We start from the raw sequence: 18,894 nt of genomic DNA on the forward strand, positions 1-18,894 counted from the left end.
ATATATGTATATATATATGAATTAAATAACTTTTAAAACCGGGCAATGGGATATTCATGCTGGCGGTCAATAATTTCCAATTTGCCGACCAACAACCCTTAATCAAAAGTTTAACTTATTAAGAAAAAAATTGTGGCATACACTGGGTTGTTAGGATCTTATGACTAGGAATGTTGATACCTTCAAGGCATGATCGAGAAATTGATCAAGGTCGGGAAGCTTAAGGCATTTGTAGCTCCAAAGCAATGACATGGGGAGGAGAGAAAGCTTTGGTAGAAGATATTTTAGACAAGTCAGTTCGAGCACATGTCATCCACATCGTTGACGTTATTTCTACCAACTTTGAAGGAGGCAAAAACTCATCCCATCGAGACAGTCTAAAGAGGTATTAATCAAAAGAATTATGCGCAGCCACCCTTTCTCCCTGACACAACTCGCATCCCCCATCACCTTCACCTGTGAGGATTCATCCACCAAGGGGAATCCCAACAACATCATTGATATCGATGCATTTATTATCAACCATCAAATTAATAACAACCTTATCGATACAACAACTTCGTGAACATCATGCTCAAATCAGTGTCTGAGAATAAGAATCTAAAAAATAACTGACTAATCGCAATTGTATATATGATATATGGTTTTTTCATTGAGATGAAAGAAGTGTTGAGAATCGTCATTGTGTCAGTCACTTTAGGAGAAAATGACTAAAAATATGTGATCACGGAGGACTTCACAGTTGTTGACTCGCTACTCACATATAATGTCTTTTTTGGGTGCCTCCTGCTTAGATCTTTTAAGGTAATTACCTTTATTTATCATGTGCTAATGAAGTTTTCAGATGACAAGAAAGTAATCACTGCCCAAGGCAATCTCGAGCAGTTTCACACTTGCTATCTTCAGACGATCAGAAGCAACGGACAATGGTTTTCTAAGCTCAACAACTGACGTAAATAGAATTTTGAGACCAATGAGATCACTCATAAGTAGGGCTGTAAAAAAAACTCGTTGTTCGCGAACAATTCGTGTTCGGTTCGTCAATGAGTTCGTGTTCGATTCGTTCGATAAGTAAACGAGACGAACATGAACAAATTCTTTCGTTCGGTTAGTTAAACGAACTAAACATGAAAAGTGATGCGTTCGTTCGTGTTTGAATCGTTATTGTTCGAAATATAAAATAATTTAAAATAATTATATATATTTAGTCATTTTCTCCTAAAGTGACTGACACAATGACGATTCTCAACACTTCTTTCATCTCAATGAAAAAACCATATATCATATATACAATTGCGATTAGTCAGTTATTTTTTAGATTCTTATTCTCAGACACTGATTTGAGCATGATGTTCACGAAGTTGTTGTATCGATAAGGTTGTTATTAATTTGATGGTTGATAATAAATGCATCGATATCAATGATGTTGTTGGGATTCCCCTTGGTGGATGAATCCTCACAGGTGAAGGTGATGGGGGATGCGAGTTGTGTCAGGGAGAAAGGGTGGCTGCGCATAATTCTTTTGATTAATACCTCTTTAGACTGTCTCGATGGGATGAGTTTTTGCCTCCTTCAAAGTTGGTAGAAATAACGTCAACGATGTGGATGACATGTGCTCGAACTGACTTGTCTAAAATATCTTCTACCAAAGCTTTCTCTCCTCCCCATGTCATTGCTTTGGAGCTACAAATGCCTTAAGCTTCCCGACCTTGATCAATTTCTCGATGATGCCTTGAAGGTATCAACATTCCTTCGTGATGTGGTCATGGTCATGGTGGTATACCTAGTAATCCTAGTGATGTGGTCATGGTCATGGTGGTATACCTAGTAATTTTCGGGGTCTCAGAGGTAAGCTCAAATATTCATTGAGGGCGCTCTCTTGAAGTAATAATTATTTTGGATGAACTTCTGCATCTCGACCATGAAACCCTCAACAGAGTTGTATTGGGTAAATCTTGAGGCGCTCATGGTGTCGAGCCACTGTTGATCAAGATATTGACTGCGACTTCCTCTGTTGTATGTTATGTAGGTTGCCTTGTCATCCCAAGGTGGTTGAGTGTTTTCATATCATAGACGGGCTAAAGGAAGCAAATTATCCACTAGTTTTTAGCTATCACATTTGGGGGACCTCTTTATACGTACAATGTATCGAGGATTCTGCCATGGAGGAAATAGGGGTAGAGTTATGCTCCTTTGAGGATGCATGGTTGTTGGCCATCTCTAATAACCTGACCAACGTCTTTAGTTTCTGTAGGCTCAATGCATATCAAAATGGTCATTCCTTTAGTCATAATCTATGACGACATGAGCTACTGCGGGCTTCAGGTCCCGCACTTCCAACATTTTCCTCTGGATCTGTGTAATGGACAAGCAAAGGCTCTCATGACGTCCCTATTAGATTAATAATTTATCATGCAAGTTTTTTCTGAGGTTTTTGAGTTGTGGAAAATTGAGCAACAAATATTATCTTGAAATCAATGAATAATGCAATTACTACCAGGGATAATGTATCGAACCACATGAAGGTTGACTCCCTCGACAGGATAAAAAAATATGTCATTTTAGCTTGTCAGTGATCCTCAGCAGACAAGTATTATACTTAGAAGAGACTGTGTGGTCGATTGGATCGATCTTGTTCTTAGAGGACCATAATGCTAGGATATCGAACTTCGTTGAGGGCTCATCCTTGTGTTAGGGATAATGCATATTTTTTTATTATCGGGGTGCCTTAGTACCGTCAAGCCGACGTTAGTCGATTAGTGCTAACCCAAAGCTACAAAAATTCACAGTTCCTTTCTAGAGATAGGGAGCTTATTTGACTATTGGGCGTCGACCGTCCCTCTCAGGGGTAACGCTGTATTCACAGAGCCAACGTGTCTCAGATGGCATCAAACAATTGATCCTTCTACTCCTTAATCTATTTGTTAATAAAATATTTTATGCACTCCATATTGACAACATCTCTGCTATGAGTTTCTTCTCTGTTGGTTTTCATCTTCTTCTATGCGACATGATCTAAGCTCAACACACATTTTAAAATGTTGGATCTTAATTTTTTAGTGAATCACACTTTAAGATGTAGAGAGTAAGAAAGGAGAGAGAGAAAGATTTCACAATAATTAACAATAAATCATATCTACCATGTTAATTTTTCTTGACCTTTTTTTATAATTTAATTATCTTTGGTCATGAAATGATCACCATATTTACAGGGAAGGAAGAATAATAGGTGATGATATATTTTCCTGTGCTTTACTTGTGGTTGTACAATAAATTATTTGTATTTTATAAATGCGAGTTTATCTCTCATGTACTATTTTACTCAACCGACAGAGTTTGTTGGCTCTTGCTCGACAGGACTGATTTGGCCAGCTAGTTTGAGTTAGCGTTACTAAACGGCTGAACTAGAATGGTCTTGGGTCGCCCAGATTGGTTTAGTCGACTAAATTAGTTTGACTGTCGACCCCTGATAATAAACAAGGGAGCTTTTGGACCTCTCCAGTATGATTGGAGATGCTGATGACATGGTATTCCCGTGAGTCGACTTCTTCATATTGAATGGTTTTAATCTTCTTGTCTTTTTTTCTATTGAACAACTCAAATTGAGATCTTTTGGCATTCTATTGTGTCTCAGTCGGTTTTGACCTTACTATTTCTGAGTCGGACGACTGCCTCCAATCATATAAGTCGGCTTCAAAGTCTTCTTCCAACGAGCCCTCATTTGTCTTACTCTTCTCATTTGAATCATTAGATCTCACCAGGATCAACAATTAAATTTTTTGTTGCACACAATTAAAATATTAATTTAACTTTTGTTGCATTTGAATTAATATTTGAACCATTAGATCTCACCAGGATCAACTGTTAAATATTTTTGTTGCACACAATTAAAATATTAATTTAACTTTTTATAAATTTACTTGAAATTTGAACAACTTTTCTATAACTCGTTAGAGTGGGTTATCAACATTTGTCATTTATTGTTCCAAAGTTTGTCTAAATATTTTAAAAATCATGATTGAATATTATTCGACCATTGTTCACATCTTATTTATAATTAAATACTAGATTTTGATAAACTCCAAATAAGTTCGATCACGAACATATTTCCACCAATATTTGAAGTTAGAAATCCCATGCTTATTATATTTTATGGATATTAAACAATTTGTAAAAACATAAAAAACTCAACATACAATATTACTAATTTTGTGCAACAACTATGAGATAGAGACAAATAGTTTATCACAAAATCTTTTCTCATGTATAACAAATGCAAGAGATGAGAAAGGTATTAAGACCATGAAAGGGCAGCAACTTAATGTTCAATAGCTTGCTCATCTAAAAATTCAGGGGTATTTTGGTTAAAACAAAACTTTTAGATTATTTAAAAAAAAAAGGAAAAATTGACATATCTCTCTAATTTTAATTATTAAGAGATTTATATAAAGTCAAATTTTTACTTCGAGATTTAGAAAATCTTATATGGTTTAAATCTAAGAAAATGTTTATCAACATATTTGATAAATTTGATTAAATCCCGTCAGACAGTTTTACAAAGTATGTCACGATTTAAAAGTTAGTAATGCTTCTTAAAATAAAAAAAATATTAAATTTTAATATAGTTATAATTAGCTGATTAATAAATAATGATTTAAGAACTAGTTAATATTAATTAAAAGATTATTAACTTAAAATCTATTAAATAATAATGTAGCATTAATTTAGTTTAATTTATTTGTAATTATATTAATCAAGAATCACTAAAGTTTTAAAATATATAATTTTAATTAATTAACTAGTAAAGTATTTAATCTAAAAATTTTAAATTAAAATTAATTATTAATTATAACACAATTAAAATAATAAAATTAACTCAAATAACAAAATAATAAAAATTTTAAATTAAAGTTAATTTAAAATTAATTATTAATTATAACATAATTAAAATAATAAAATTAACTCAAATAACAAAATAAACAAACCTATCTTCTCTTCCCCCTCCCCCTGCTCCGCCTCGCCTACTTTCACTCCCGCTCTCCCGGTTGCGCCCTAAAATATATCCTTCGGGACCAAACCCTCACGATACTGTTGCGAATAGAGATGACAGGGAAGGCAACGATTCAATAGCAGTACGCAGAGATCCGAAATTCCTAACTTTATCTTTTTTCCGCTCTGTTCCCACCGACAGGTACTTCACATCTTCCTTTTCGCGCGAAAGCCCGTGCCGGCTTGAAGGGCGAAAGCCTTGAAATCCGGATTTATCAAATCTGCGGCTTTATTTTGTCTAGAATGACCTTCAGGCAAGATTTAGGTTAAATCCAGGTTAAATCCTGCTCTTAATCCGTCACCAGACCGGCCGTTTGTTTTCCCGCGCATTTCTGGTCAGCCATTTGCGCGAACCTGCTGTCTTCTTATTCCCTAAAGGCATTTCGCTCCGTCTGTTATCCTGCGGTTCCTAAAATGCTTTATCCGTGCGTCCTCTCGAGTTCATATCCACGGTCGTCATATGGGGTTCCGCATCACCACGCTTCATTCTTAGCAGTTCGCAGAGAAATCAGTTGATTTGATGGTGTTATTCCAAATTCTTATGTAGCAGACTGATTATAAAGAAGGATCCTTTTTTCAACGTACAAACATCGTTTGACAATGGACGAAACCACATCTCACGACGGGCGAGAAGAAGGTGTGACCTGACTCTAGGCTTTGCCCTTATATTTCTATTTGATGAGCGGGCATTTTAAAAATTAATGCCGCTACTTCTTTGGTGTTGGTTTATACCTTGCGCTTTATTTATTTATTGTTTTTTTTTTAATTTTAAATTTGGTCTAGTTATATTTTTGCGTTTTTTTATCGAGTTTTTGATATGGCAGAGGACGAGGAAGAGTACGAGGAGGTTGGTGGTGGGAGCCGGCTCCTAGGGTTTATGTTTGGGAATGTTGATAACTCTGGTGATCTCGATGTTGATTATCTGGACGAGGTATTTTTTGCAATATCTGCATAGCTTGCTTTTGAGATTTGTTGTGCCTGGATAGGGCTGTAAATACCAATGCACTTGATGAACAACTCAAAACCGGCTTGATTAATACTCTATGTTTGTTCAAATTAATAAATAAACAAGTTTGAACATTTGTTTACAAATTTGAAGCTTTAGTGAACCAAATTTGAACATAGTTCAACTCGCTTGTTAATGTTCATGACAAATTTGTTTGTTGTTCCACAAGTAACTTGCCAAATGCTTTATACTTATATTATATATTATTTAAACAAAATTTGATTAATAAGAACCTATTTAATAGTAATATATTATAATTTAATATCAATATTTATATCACATTAATGCAATTTTTTTTATCTTTTTATTTCAATGAACAAGTTGTTAGTATTTTTTATCTTATTTGATTGTGAAAAAGCTTTTAATTAATATATTAATTTTTTTGCTTGAATAAACTAGTTAAATGTTAATTTGAAAACTATTCAGTTGTTTGTTTATTTAGATTCATAAAATTTTAACTTGTTTATTAGTTTTATATAAAAAATAATGTAAAAATCAAGTTTTAATTTTATATAAAAAATTAAGTTACTCATTTGAAATTTTAGCTTTTTAATTAATATAAACAAACCAAATATAAATCAAGTATTAACATTAAAACTCTTAAGCAAGCCAAATATAAACATATGTGAAAGCTCGTCTGAAGCTGAGCTTGAACAACTTATTATTCAACCAACCCAAGTCCCAAATCATCACATACTCGACTTGAATCGGCTCAATTATAAGTTACATGCCTGGATGAACTCTTGTTGAAAATGCTTACTTAGATATGCTTTTTTTGTTTTTTTACTGATCTAGAACATGCTTTCTGATTACAACTTTCTATCTATGCCTGATTACTCTTTTGTCCATCATTATTGGAAGCCTTATTGAAAGTATACAAAAGCTGCATGATCAGGTGCTTCTGAAATTCTATTCAATTCATCAGCTGCTTTTTATCCTTTTTTTCCACTCGCTGCACTTCATTTTCTATGATCTTCCACTATTTACCGAACACCTTCAGCCTCCTGCTTGTTTTTCTTCAATATTTGCAAATTCAGGAATTGATCTACAGCCTAACTAGTAACTTAATGATTGATTCTCCCGCAAGGAAGTTAGGCCTTGCACTTTCAGCCGGAAATTATTTCCAACATTCTTATGATATTTTGATATGAGATAATGATTTGTTCTTTCTCAAGGAAATCATGCCTTGTACTTTAAGCCAATAATTATTTTTGACATTCATATGATATTTTGATATAAGCTTCTAACCCGTTGTACTTTTATATTAAATGCAGTTCAACATACAAGATCAATATATGAAATTTAACTTTCTATTGTTTTTCCTCATTCAAAATTAATATGCGCTGAATCTGAAATTGTTGTTTACTTTCCTGTCATCTTGTTTCTCCTTGGCATTCTGAGGCCACGAACCACCTCTTTTACAATCTTGTCCTTAGCCCATCACTAGAAATTCTATTTGGGACCGCAACTTAATCTCCATTGAGGTGTCTCACCAATATTTTGCATTGTAATTAGAATCCGAACTTTTGATTGTTGGATGATTGCTCTTTAATGAATCAACTAGATATTATGGAAGTCATTGATTCTTCGATTATAGCTTGCTAATCTGATTTTACGGCATATGTTTCATTTAGCATCACTCTGCTCTTTGTTTCTTGTTGAAAACCTGCCATACCTCTAATTTGATTTTGAGTGGGAAACACACAATAATAATTGATACCTGTTGCATGCAATCCCTTCTATCTTTATGATCAAAGAGAATTCAAGAGCAACTAATCCATCTTCATGACATTAGTGCCTACAAAACTAGCATCAGTCGCTATATTTATTGCTAATTTGATTTCACAATATAGGCTTCATTTAAGATCACATTACTTCTCAGTTTCTATTTGAGAACCGGCCATATCACTAGTCCGAGAGTGGCAAACACAACCAAAATTTATACCTGATGCATGCAACCTTCCTAGCTTCATGATCATGGAGAATGCAAGTGTGGAGCATCCCATCGATCTCCATGACATTACTATCTACACAACATAGCATAGTATTACCAAGTAAAACTTAGGTTTTAATCCTCATCTTCTCCATGCCACCATGACTTATTATTTGTTACCAAAATAGCCACGTTTGAGTCTTTTATTAGTTACATTGCTCGTCTTTGATGCCTCATTTTGACATATATAGTTTGAGTTGTGGTGTTGCTGAAGTCAGGCCCATATGTTTCTACCTTTTTAGTAATCATTAACACTTCTTTTTTTTGCAAGGCAGTCGACCTTCAATATTTCTCAAGTTAATGAGGTACATATATTGGCAGTGAAACTCATTTAAATAAATCTGAGAGCACCATGATGGAGGAGTGAGTTTGGGCTAGGTCTTGAGTTTTCCAACCCTCTTGTTGTGGTGAATGTATGTGTGGATGGCGATGAAGGCCTTTGGAGTGCTTGAGAGGTGGTGTTTTTGGATGGAATTTATTTTTGATAGATTTAGGATGGTGTTGTGACATGGTTAAAAGTTGTATGGGGTGAATGGAAGAGGTGGGAATGTGGTGGAGTGATTGGCGAGGGTTGGACTCGAGTGCGGAGACTTGGAAGTGAGTGCCTATTCGGAAGGGGAGAGGGAACTCTCGAGCTTCCCTATGGTATAAGGAATATTGTGAAGGGTAAAAGAATGGCTTATATCCTTTAGAATGGGATGTCCAGGAGATGGTATTGTTTCTTGGATGTGATATGGAGGTTGGTGGAGAGAGATTAGGGGTTATAAAGTTCTTGAGGAGGCGGATGGTGGTGCCTAGGTTTGGAAAAATGTCAGAACTGAGTGGTAGCACTAGGGAATGGATTATGGATATAGATGCTGATTAAAATGAGGGTGTGAATGATGCTAAAGGAGAAGAAAATCTTGGAGAAAATCAATAAAAAGTACACATGATTCGAAGCTCACAATTGATTTGAATTTGGATGATTACCACCAAGCAAACAAATTCAAGGTCAAGCCGCCAAGTAAGTTTTTTGAACAAGAACAAATCCTTATTTTGGATTCAGAAAAGAAAGAAAGAAAAAAGAAGACATCAAATTTCAGTTTTGTTATAATTACAACATAGGGCCCGTTTGGGACAGCGTATCGGTGCGGAGGCGTTTTCAAAACGCCGCCTAAGCGTTTGTTTCTCATGTTGGGGGCGCGTTTCCATAAACACCGTTTCTTAATTTACATTACACGCGGACCCGCAATCCGAGTTCGGCCTTCTGGGTTTTACATCGTTGCCCTCGTTAATCATTTCTTCATCGCCTCCTTTTCACTTGGAGTCGAAGGCTTTCCTGAGGGACTTTCCTCTTGGATTCGAAGGCTTATCTCTTGCATCCCGCTTCCTCGCACGAATTCGTTCGGCAGGTAAGGATCCATTTCTTTCCCCCTTTCCCCAACTCGACGAAAAAGCTCTGGAAATGTTTTGATCCACTTTTTTGTGGCTAAAAGCCTAGATCTAGTTGTTGGTAGAGTAATATTTAGATCCACTTTTTTTTTGTGAAATATATGAAGAATGGAGATCCAACGGTGATCTATTAACGAATATAGATCCACCGATCTTTTTCTCCCTCGTGCTTTTTACTGTGTGTATGTTTCTCGCTCTTTTTTTCCCTCTGTTACATTTCTGGAATATAGATCCAACGGTGATCTCTTCACAAATATAGAACCACCGATCTTTTTCTCCCTCTGGTACATTTCTGGAATATGAAGATTGAAGATTTTGATCTGTTTTAATGGTGTTCCATAAGTTTGATCTCTGTTTTTAATTTATGATATGGTTGATTTATGATTTCGGTGAATGTGGGGGATTTCATTTTGTTGTTGTGGCTATTAAAAATTTGATATGGCAAGAAGTATAAGCAATCTTTATGCCATTATATATGCAGTCTCATATGACAAGATCTATATGCAGTCTTTATCATTTGTTCACTTTAAAGAATTATATGGAAGTCTTATGCAGATCTTTATACAGTCTTTATGCAAGGTCTTTATGCAGTTTAGAGAATTATATGGAGGAACTTAAATTATGCATAATCTATTCGCTCGGTTAGAAGTTTGACATGAATATATGTTCCCAAAATTGTTCTCTTTTCCAGTTAGAAGTATGAATTGCAATTTTGTTTTTTGAAAGAAATATAGAGATAATAGAGGAGTGATTATCAACTCTCCTTGCCAATTCTCCTTGCATTTCTTCTCTTCCACAAAAATTAGATAACGACATGGATCACTATAACATTTATGTTATAGTGTAATTTGTGTTCAAATGATTCATTTCAAGTGACTCATCTGACAAAAATTATTATGCTTTCCTTTCCACAAAAATGTCATTTTATATACTTTTTTTTTCTTGAACGCCATTAATTTCATGTAGCACGTGGGAAGAAAGAATTATTCAATAAAAGTCTAAAGAATCTGGATCATCAGCGATGCGGGATAAAGAGATCATCATGATATTTTGGGATCTTTGTGTGAGGGAAGTCAAGTTGGGTAATAGACCAACCACCTATTTCAATAAAGAAGGTTGGCGAAATCTAACCCTTAAATTCAAGGAATTGACCGGAAGGGATTATGATCGGTTGAAATTAAAAAACAAATGAGATCAATTAAAAAAAAACTAAAAAATTTGAAAAAAATTCAAAAGAGGATCAACAGGATTGGGTTGGGATCCACTTAAGCGGACAATAGACGCACCATATGAATAGTGGGCTCAAAAGTTAGAGGTAAATACATAATTATATATGGTTTTTGCATTGATTGCATCTTTCTAAATATTTTGACTAATAATTTATATTTTCTATTACAGGTAGTGCCGACTGCCAAAAAATTCAAACTTAGTGGCATTGATCCAGTATTAGAGGAAAAGTTGGATGACATGTTCATAGGTGATGTCCGGAACTCATGCTTTTATCCCAACTTACCAGAGATTTTCGGTTTAACACATGACATGACATCTGAGCACATAGGTGAGTATGAAGAAGGTCCCAACCAACTCTATACAGATGTTCAATTAACCGGTGGGACAAAACGTCCCAGAGCGGAAAAGAAGGAAGTTGGAGCCGCATTTGTAAGAGGTTCCATAGAGACGCTACTTGAATCTTGCAAACCGAGGACTGCATCACCACCAACACCAACAACAAACAACTACTCAATTCAGGAGTGCCTTAAAATATCCTAAATACCTGAATACACATCCTGGTGTTAAGGAAGACGAACCCATGTATTTAAAATGTGTGAAGTTGCTAGGGAATTCCACTTGTAGACAGTTCTTCGCGAATTTGGACCCAGAATTTCGACTTTTCTTACTTGCGATCTTTTATGAATGATTGATTAAGTTTGACATTTGTTTTTATTTTTGTACCAGTTATTGTAATAATTATGTGATAGACTCTTTGTTTCTATGTCTTCCTTTAACTATATGTGATTGTTTGTGTCATTATAGTTTATGTCTTCGTTTATTTCTCATATTGCAGTATCATTCCTGTTACTTCAAGTTAACGTTTAACATGTTAAAAAATATTATTTACCACATTTTGTAGAATGGATGAAGAACAACTTAACCATAATCGCAAAATCGCCTCGCCCTTATCTTGTCATACTACTACTATCATACATATGTTGACCGAACCCCTTGTATGACATCGAGTCAGATTGGAGAAAAATGGGCCAGGGAGTTATTACGTGGACACCCGACAAGGTTTGCAAATATATTCTGTATGACGAAGGTGATATTTCTCGACCTGCTTAATGAACTTCGGGACTTTCATGGATTACACGGCTCATCAAGAACAACTGTCAGAGAGGTATTGACAATTACCCTGTATATCTTATTCCAAAATGAATCTATTAGAGGAGCTATGGAGCGATTCCAACATTCATCGGAAACCATTAGTAGATATTTTTCTTTGGGTTTGAATGTGCTGGTGAGTCTGACATACATGATAGTAAAACTTGAGGATCCAACGTTCCAGACCATTCCCACACAAATTGCAAATGACCCTCAATACATGTCATTCTTCAAGGTAAGTGCCCAACATAATATTCATTTTCAAGAAAATTATATAAATGATTTTAAATACTTTCTGCACCACAAGACTGTATTGGAGCCATTGACGGAACACACGTCGATGCACGGCTGCCTCCTACAGAGAAAATCGCTTACATCGGACGGTGTGGATCCCCAACACAAAATGTCATGGCCGTGTGTGATTTCAATATGTGTTTTATTTTCGTGATGGCTGGATGAGAAGGTAACGCACACGATAACCGTGTTTTCAAGTTTGCTACTAGAAGTCGAGCATACGAGTTCCCTTACCCTCCTCTAGGTAGGTATATTTGAGAAATTAATTTTCTTTTGAACTTCCATTTGTAACAAACATAACGCAATTTGGTTGACGCCGGATATCCCTTACAAAGGGGGTTTCTTAAGCCGTATCCAGATACAAAGTATCATATCTCGGATTTTGAAAGATCAAGCAGTGTAGCACGTAAGAAGAAAAATTATTTAATAAAAGACATTCATCATTGCGAGGCGTAATCGAACGATCATTCGGAGTGTGGAAGAAGAAATGGGTTATATTGCTTGATATGCTCACTTATGCATTTTCGAAGCAGGTCCAGATAGTAGTGATCACATCGACACTACACAAATTTATTAAGAGACATCCTTCAAGAACTGATGTAGAATTTGCCGTGGTTGATGCGGATTTACAGCAAATTCCCCCCGAAGCATTCGAGTACCATGTAGGCCGCACCATATCACAGCTTGAAATGGATTCACTTGAAACAAATACCAGAGATGGTGAAGGGGCATCTGAAATTGCAGCTCTGAGAGATCGAATAACAGAAGACATTAGCGATACATGTTAATTAATGTATTTTAAAATTTGGCTACACAATTATGAATGAATCCTTATTTTAGGGTTTTCTGTAAGGACAATTTGTTGACAGCAAGCATTTTTTTTTATATGGATTCCATTGTTGGTGAAGAATTTATGATGGACATAATTTCTAGCAGCTTGAATGACCCAATTTTTTGAGGGTAACCGTTGCTATATATCTGGAATCCATTTATATCACTCATTTATTGGTGAATAATTTATGATGGACATAATTTCTAGCAGCTTGGATGACCCAATTTTTTGAGGGTAACCGCTGCTATATATCTGGAATCCATTTATATCACTCATTTTTTATTTAGAAGTTTTATGTATTACATGAACCATTGTTGGTGAAGAGCTTTTGGTCTTACTGCAGTTGCTTCATACCACTGCACTGGAGGTTATACCACTGCTCTGTTGTACATGTTTTCTTTATGTAGGATTTTCTAAAGGTTATGCAAATGCCCTTATTTCTTATTTCAAGGGGCTATGATGATGTGCCCAAGGAAATATTTGCGTGCCATTTTCAATTTTCCACAACCTAGAAGGCCTCCACCGCCAGCACAACAGTACAAGAATCTTGTTAATTTTGAGCATGATCTTGTTTTTGGTGTTCTCATTGCATGTAGAAAAGCTTGCTTGGGTGGACAAGAAGACATTGTATGTGATTTTGTACTATGTCAAAATTATATTTTTTTCTTCTTAGTCTCAAATTAGCATAAAACTGTTATTTGGAAGTAATGGGCATCTATACAAAACATTCTTCTGTTTTATTTGCCTGCATTAGAATGACAAGGTGATCATGCTTGAAGTTTTAACAACATTCCTTAATGCTATTTGATATCTCTTAGCTGTATCATACATTTCATTTCTATCATGATGGGGGATTGGGGGGTTTTTTAATATTGACATCCTTTAATGTTTTGCCTCTGTGAGCTTCATTATGTTGGCATTCAACAGTTACGGTCTTCCATGGAATATTGTAGATGCTACAGATCTTGTTTTGAAACAATTTAATACTGTTGGTGAGGTGATATGTTGGCATTCCACTTCTAATGGTGACATGAAATGAGATGAAATGGTGGCATGAAATAATTTATACATTAAGTTAGTGAGGTTATCTGTTAGCATTTTACTTGTAATGGTGACACGAAATGAGATAATTTTAGGCAGCTATATAGAACTGTAATCGACACTTGTGTTGGTAAGGTGAGCTTTAACATTGAATTGGTTTTTAATGGTGCCATGAAGTTGTGGGGATTGGGGGGTGCTCTATCACCCTTCTCTTGGTTTCATTTCCAGAACCATATTTTCAATTGAAATTGTGGGGATGCAAAGTTGGGGGAATCACAGATGTTCAGTATGGTGGTTGAGCTATGATACTTGCCAATAAATAGCTATGATACCTGTAACCTGTCGTTTCAATGTTTTCAGGAGGTATAATGCTATGTATAATGCTTGTTTTGTTTTAGAATTTAAATTTAAAATGCTATTCACGAGTTAAGGAGCATATCAAACTGATTAAGGTGCAGTTAAGGCTGCAGCTGTTCCTGTCTCCCTAATTTTGGTTATGTATATGATGATCCTTCATTTTTAACAGGGATTCCTGTGCATTTCAAATGACATCATGGGGGAGAATTATAAAGGCTTCTTGGTTCTGATAAATACCATTTCTGGGTTTCAAAATTTATTCTTCAAATGCTTGTGTTATTGGTTAGTAGGTAACAGTCATGATAAGTAGAAATTAAAATTGAGATGGGGATTCAGGCATATGAATTTCTTTGTATGACCTAAACTATATATTGCTGCTTTTAATAGCAGCTTTGAGCTTATTTTATAATTACTGTGGATATATTGCTTTATGTTGGTTAATAGCTTTACCTCTTATATGACAGAATATTTGAGATTAGAGTACTATGCTACTGTTAATAACTTCACCTTTATTTTATGCCTTGCCGTGCAATATATGCGTCTACAAGTCCACTTTCTTATATTAAATTACCACAGCAGGGGGAGGGGGGAATTTGTCATGAGGTAAAAGGGATGCTATTTAGGGCTGTAAACGAGCCGAGCCTGACCGAGCTCAGCTGGGCTCGTTTTCGGCTCGTTCAAATCTTGCTCGTGTTCGAAATCGGCTCGTGTTCAAAATGGTTCGTGAACATTGTGTTCGTGTTCGGCTCGAAATTGACTTGTTAGAATATAAAACTATTTTACTAAAATTTATTTTTAAAACAAATAATAATTTTGTCTAAAAATTTTTCAAGAACAAATTTCACACCAAATTTCAGAGATTGATTAACTAAAAAAAATGATTAACCCAAAAAAACTTTTCAAAATTGATTACAAAATTTTACACAAGAATATTAATATTATTTGACAAAAACTTATAAAATAAGAATCAATTTATTACAAATTTTAAAATGTACAAACTAAACAAGAGTACAAAAAATATAAATAAAATCTCAAAATAAAAATCAAAATCTAAAAAATAATTGTATTGTACATTTAATTATTCTTATGATTTAAATACAACTCAAACTACTAAAACTAATTTCTGTAAACCACGAGCTCACACCATTGGAGCAAGAATTGCAGTAGTTCTTTATATCGTTGTCTGTTCTTCCCGGCAACTGGGCGGCAATCAAAGACCACCTGTTTCAATAAAATCCTGATTTTTTAACTGAAATACTATCTATTTTGGTTATGGAATTAAAAAAAAAGATTTTTTAGTATAAAAAAATAGATTATTTAAGAATAATTCTCCTATCCTCAGCACTTCAAAATATGACTTTTGATGATGATGAAGATCATGGCTCGATTAATTGAGAAGATTAAATAGGGATGAAATAATTATACCAACTTTTTGTGGAAGAGGAATCCAATTTCCACCAGTTCCGTTCTGCTCTATGTAAGACTTGAGTTTGACATCTTCCTCTGGTGACCATTATCCTTTCTTCACCTTCTCCTTATCGCAACATGGAGCTCTTCCCATGGCGGCAATCCTCCTCCTCCTCCTCTTCTTCTTCTTCTTTGTAAGAGTTTAAAATGAAAAATTAATGAGAGATTGGAATAATATAATAGTGGGAAGAGAAGAAAGGCTGGGTTTGTTTCCTTTCGTCTTCCTTGAAGTAGAATATATATGATGCAACCATCAACAATTTGGACCAACACTATCATGAGCTCACATATAAATAGTATAATAATGATTTGAATATCTAAGTTAACTCGTATATTTATATAGTTTTTGTATCTACATGGTTTTATTAATTCGTATAATACTAAAGTTTATGCAGTGACAACATGATAATAAATTCACTTGGGAGAGGAGTCAGAAGCTGAATAAGTTTGGCTCTGAAGATTCACACAAATATGATTCTTTCAAATCTCAAATACAACTTTCCTGTGCTATATATATGTAAGAAGGAATTCTTGGTGAGAAAAATGAAGGGGCCCAAAACGTGATTATTTGGTATGAAAAATTAATATTACACGCATCTCAAACCTTTCGATAGTACGTTAGCTTGTGTTGCCAAACCTGCAATGCCAAACCTGACTAAAAAGGAGATTTTCCTAAAAAAGTATTATTTTCGAAGTTCCCTTCTCCAATAGCAAGAGTCATATCATATGTTCTGCTCTTAATTAGCATATCTATCCCAACCTTCTGCAACTTTTTATATTCTTATCTTAATGGTTGCAAACTTGTGTTGCCTTTCAAAATTAAGAGTAAGAAGAATCATCTTAAAATACTTTTTATATTCTTATCTGAAAAGAAACTCTATGCTGATTTCATGCACCCTTATGAAGCACAAAACCGCAGGAATGAAAAAACAGAGGGCATAAAACAAGTTCCCACAAAACATTAATGAGGTACAACAAAAATTAAAAGACTTCCGAATAACCAGCTAAATGTAAATCCTGGTTATGTATTTCCCTGGATAGGACCATAGTATTATAAATTTATGTATCACTTGCTTCCCGGGTCCACTAATTCGGCTATACACCTTTATATAAATTGTACATGACATATGGGTTCCACTCAGGACAATGTCAGAGTTCCATTTCATTCATAATTACTACTAAAGCTCACATATAAAAACCAAAGATTGAATTTATCACCATGATAACTTCAGCTAGCAATAGCACATCAACTAAATTGTTAGACCGAGAATCATAATATTTTTTTGGAGCTCCTATTAATGCACTGCATTACAAGATATCTGAGAAAATACATATCGCAGTTATCATAGATCCATAATAATTTGAATCATGACAAAATTACGTTTTTGTTAACGTTGTCTTTATTTGGTTCTATCTTTTGGTCTCGTTCATCTTTGTTAATCTTTATATTTACTGTGATTCATATGAAAGTGTACATTTTTACATGTTCATTTGTGTGGGCTGCTGCATGTTGTTGAATGAGCTTCAGTCTTGTTTAACTTAACAAGCTTATATTCTTCTACGGTGGAAGAAAGTTTTTGATTATTATTTAACAGGATGCAAAGGAGCACCTTTCCGCGTTGGCTGACAAGTTAGGCTCTTCTCTTACTGATATAGATGTGAGTCGTCAATTGCTGTATTTGTTCAAATATTTCCGCATTATCTATCTAAATGATCAGGGAGTTCATGTTAAGATTGTGGTTCTTAGTTAAATTTTTATATATTGCAGCTTATCAAATCTTCCCCTACTACAACAGATGCTTCTGAACAGGGTGAGGGTCTGAGACTTTCTTAATTTGAGCTTTAATATGTTGAAAAATTATTTGTACGATTTGCTTTACTATACTTCCTATTTACTCTTTGATGAGCACAAATTCATTCAATTAGTTGACCCTCAGATACCCTGAGACTGACTAGCATATATGCACTTCTTTAATGCGAGTCAACAGTTTAACTGGCTAATTGATTTATTTCTTAGATTTATGATTGACCCGTGGTCAAAACATGCTGGCTTAAACTAATGATGTACATATATGCCGTCAATAGAGTTTTGATTGTAGATTTCCAACTACAACATATTCTTTAAAACAAGGAGTTCATCTAAGAATTACCTAATTTAACCTTTGGTTGGGTGAAAATTTATACTTGCAATTTGCTTTAATATACTACATATTTGTTTTTTTTTTGCCTTCTATATTTGAGAGAAGTCTAAATCTATTCATATTTTATATCAGATATATCATCTTTTGATTGTGGATTTTGACTTGGAAATATTGTGTGTAATGCGTATTGATCTTTGAGATCTTTTCTGAAGATGTTCCAAAATTAATGGAAACAAGCCAGCACATTTATATTTTTGCTATCATATGTACGCACACATTTCATTTGTCTGTGAACAACTAACATCTTTACTTTGTACAGCTAGAAGATAAAAATATTTGAAAAGATCTCAGAATTCTCTGACTCAGGCTGTCATTTTATTATGTTTTTCTTTGGTATTTCCCTTTTCACGGTATGTATGGATCGAGACGGGACTTACCAAAATTATTGAGCTGTTGAATTGAATTCATTTCTGTTAAATAATGATGTGGCATTTATGCGAAAGGATAATCCATTATTCAATTTTGATTCATTGATGGAGTTTCTGTAGATATTGCTTGACGTGTTGAACCTGATCCAGCTTGTTGTGTATCTTTCTTCTACACCCACAAAACTTCATCTAAAAAGTTTTGTTTCTGACATGCAAACTGTAGCTTTTGATATGTTAATCTGCTAGAAAACATTTCCAATTGAGATCTTATTTATTTAAATGCCACAAACTTCAATGATAGGTATCCTCCGGTAATTATGTTTCAATCAATGATGCATTCTAATAATTATCTTCTTTAGCTAAATCGGAAGTGGTTTTGATTTATTATTTTTTTTGTTGATCATTGGGTGAATATTGAGTTATTTTGAGGGATTTTAGATGGAATTCATTTAGCGGCTATTTGGTTTGCTGGAAAT

At 34.6% G+C, this 18,894-nt stretch overlaps 1 protein-coding gene across 1 annotated transcript in view; it reads left to right on the forward strand.

Annotated features, from left to right (window-relative positions):
• The first annotated feature begins 4,986 nt into the window (after positions 1-4,986).
• Positions 4,987-18,894, forward strand: part of LOC110036988 (transcription initiation factor TFIID subunit 1-like) — a 108,495-nt gene continuing 94,587 nt past the window's right edge. The window contains 4 exon segments of the mRNA XM_020741553.1: positions 4,987-5,686; positions 5,874-5,980; positions 17,445-17,507; positions 17,618-17,660. Coding sequence (XP_020597212.1) covers positions 5,650-5,686; positions 5,874-5,980; positions 17,445-17,507; positions 17,618-17,660 — 250 coding nt within the window. The 5' untranslated portion in view covers positions 4,987-5,649.

Source organism: Phalaenopsis equestris, unplaced genomic scaffold, assembly GCF_001263595.1.
Source record: "Phalaenopsis equestris unplaced genomic scaffold, ASM126359v1 Scaffold213678, whole genome shotgun sequence".
Classification (NCBI taxonomy): Eukaryota; Viridiplantae; Streptophyta; class Magnoliopsida; order Asparagales; family Orchidaceae; genus Phalaenopsis; species Phalaenopsis equestris.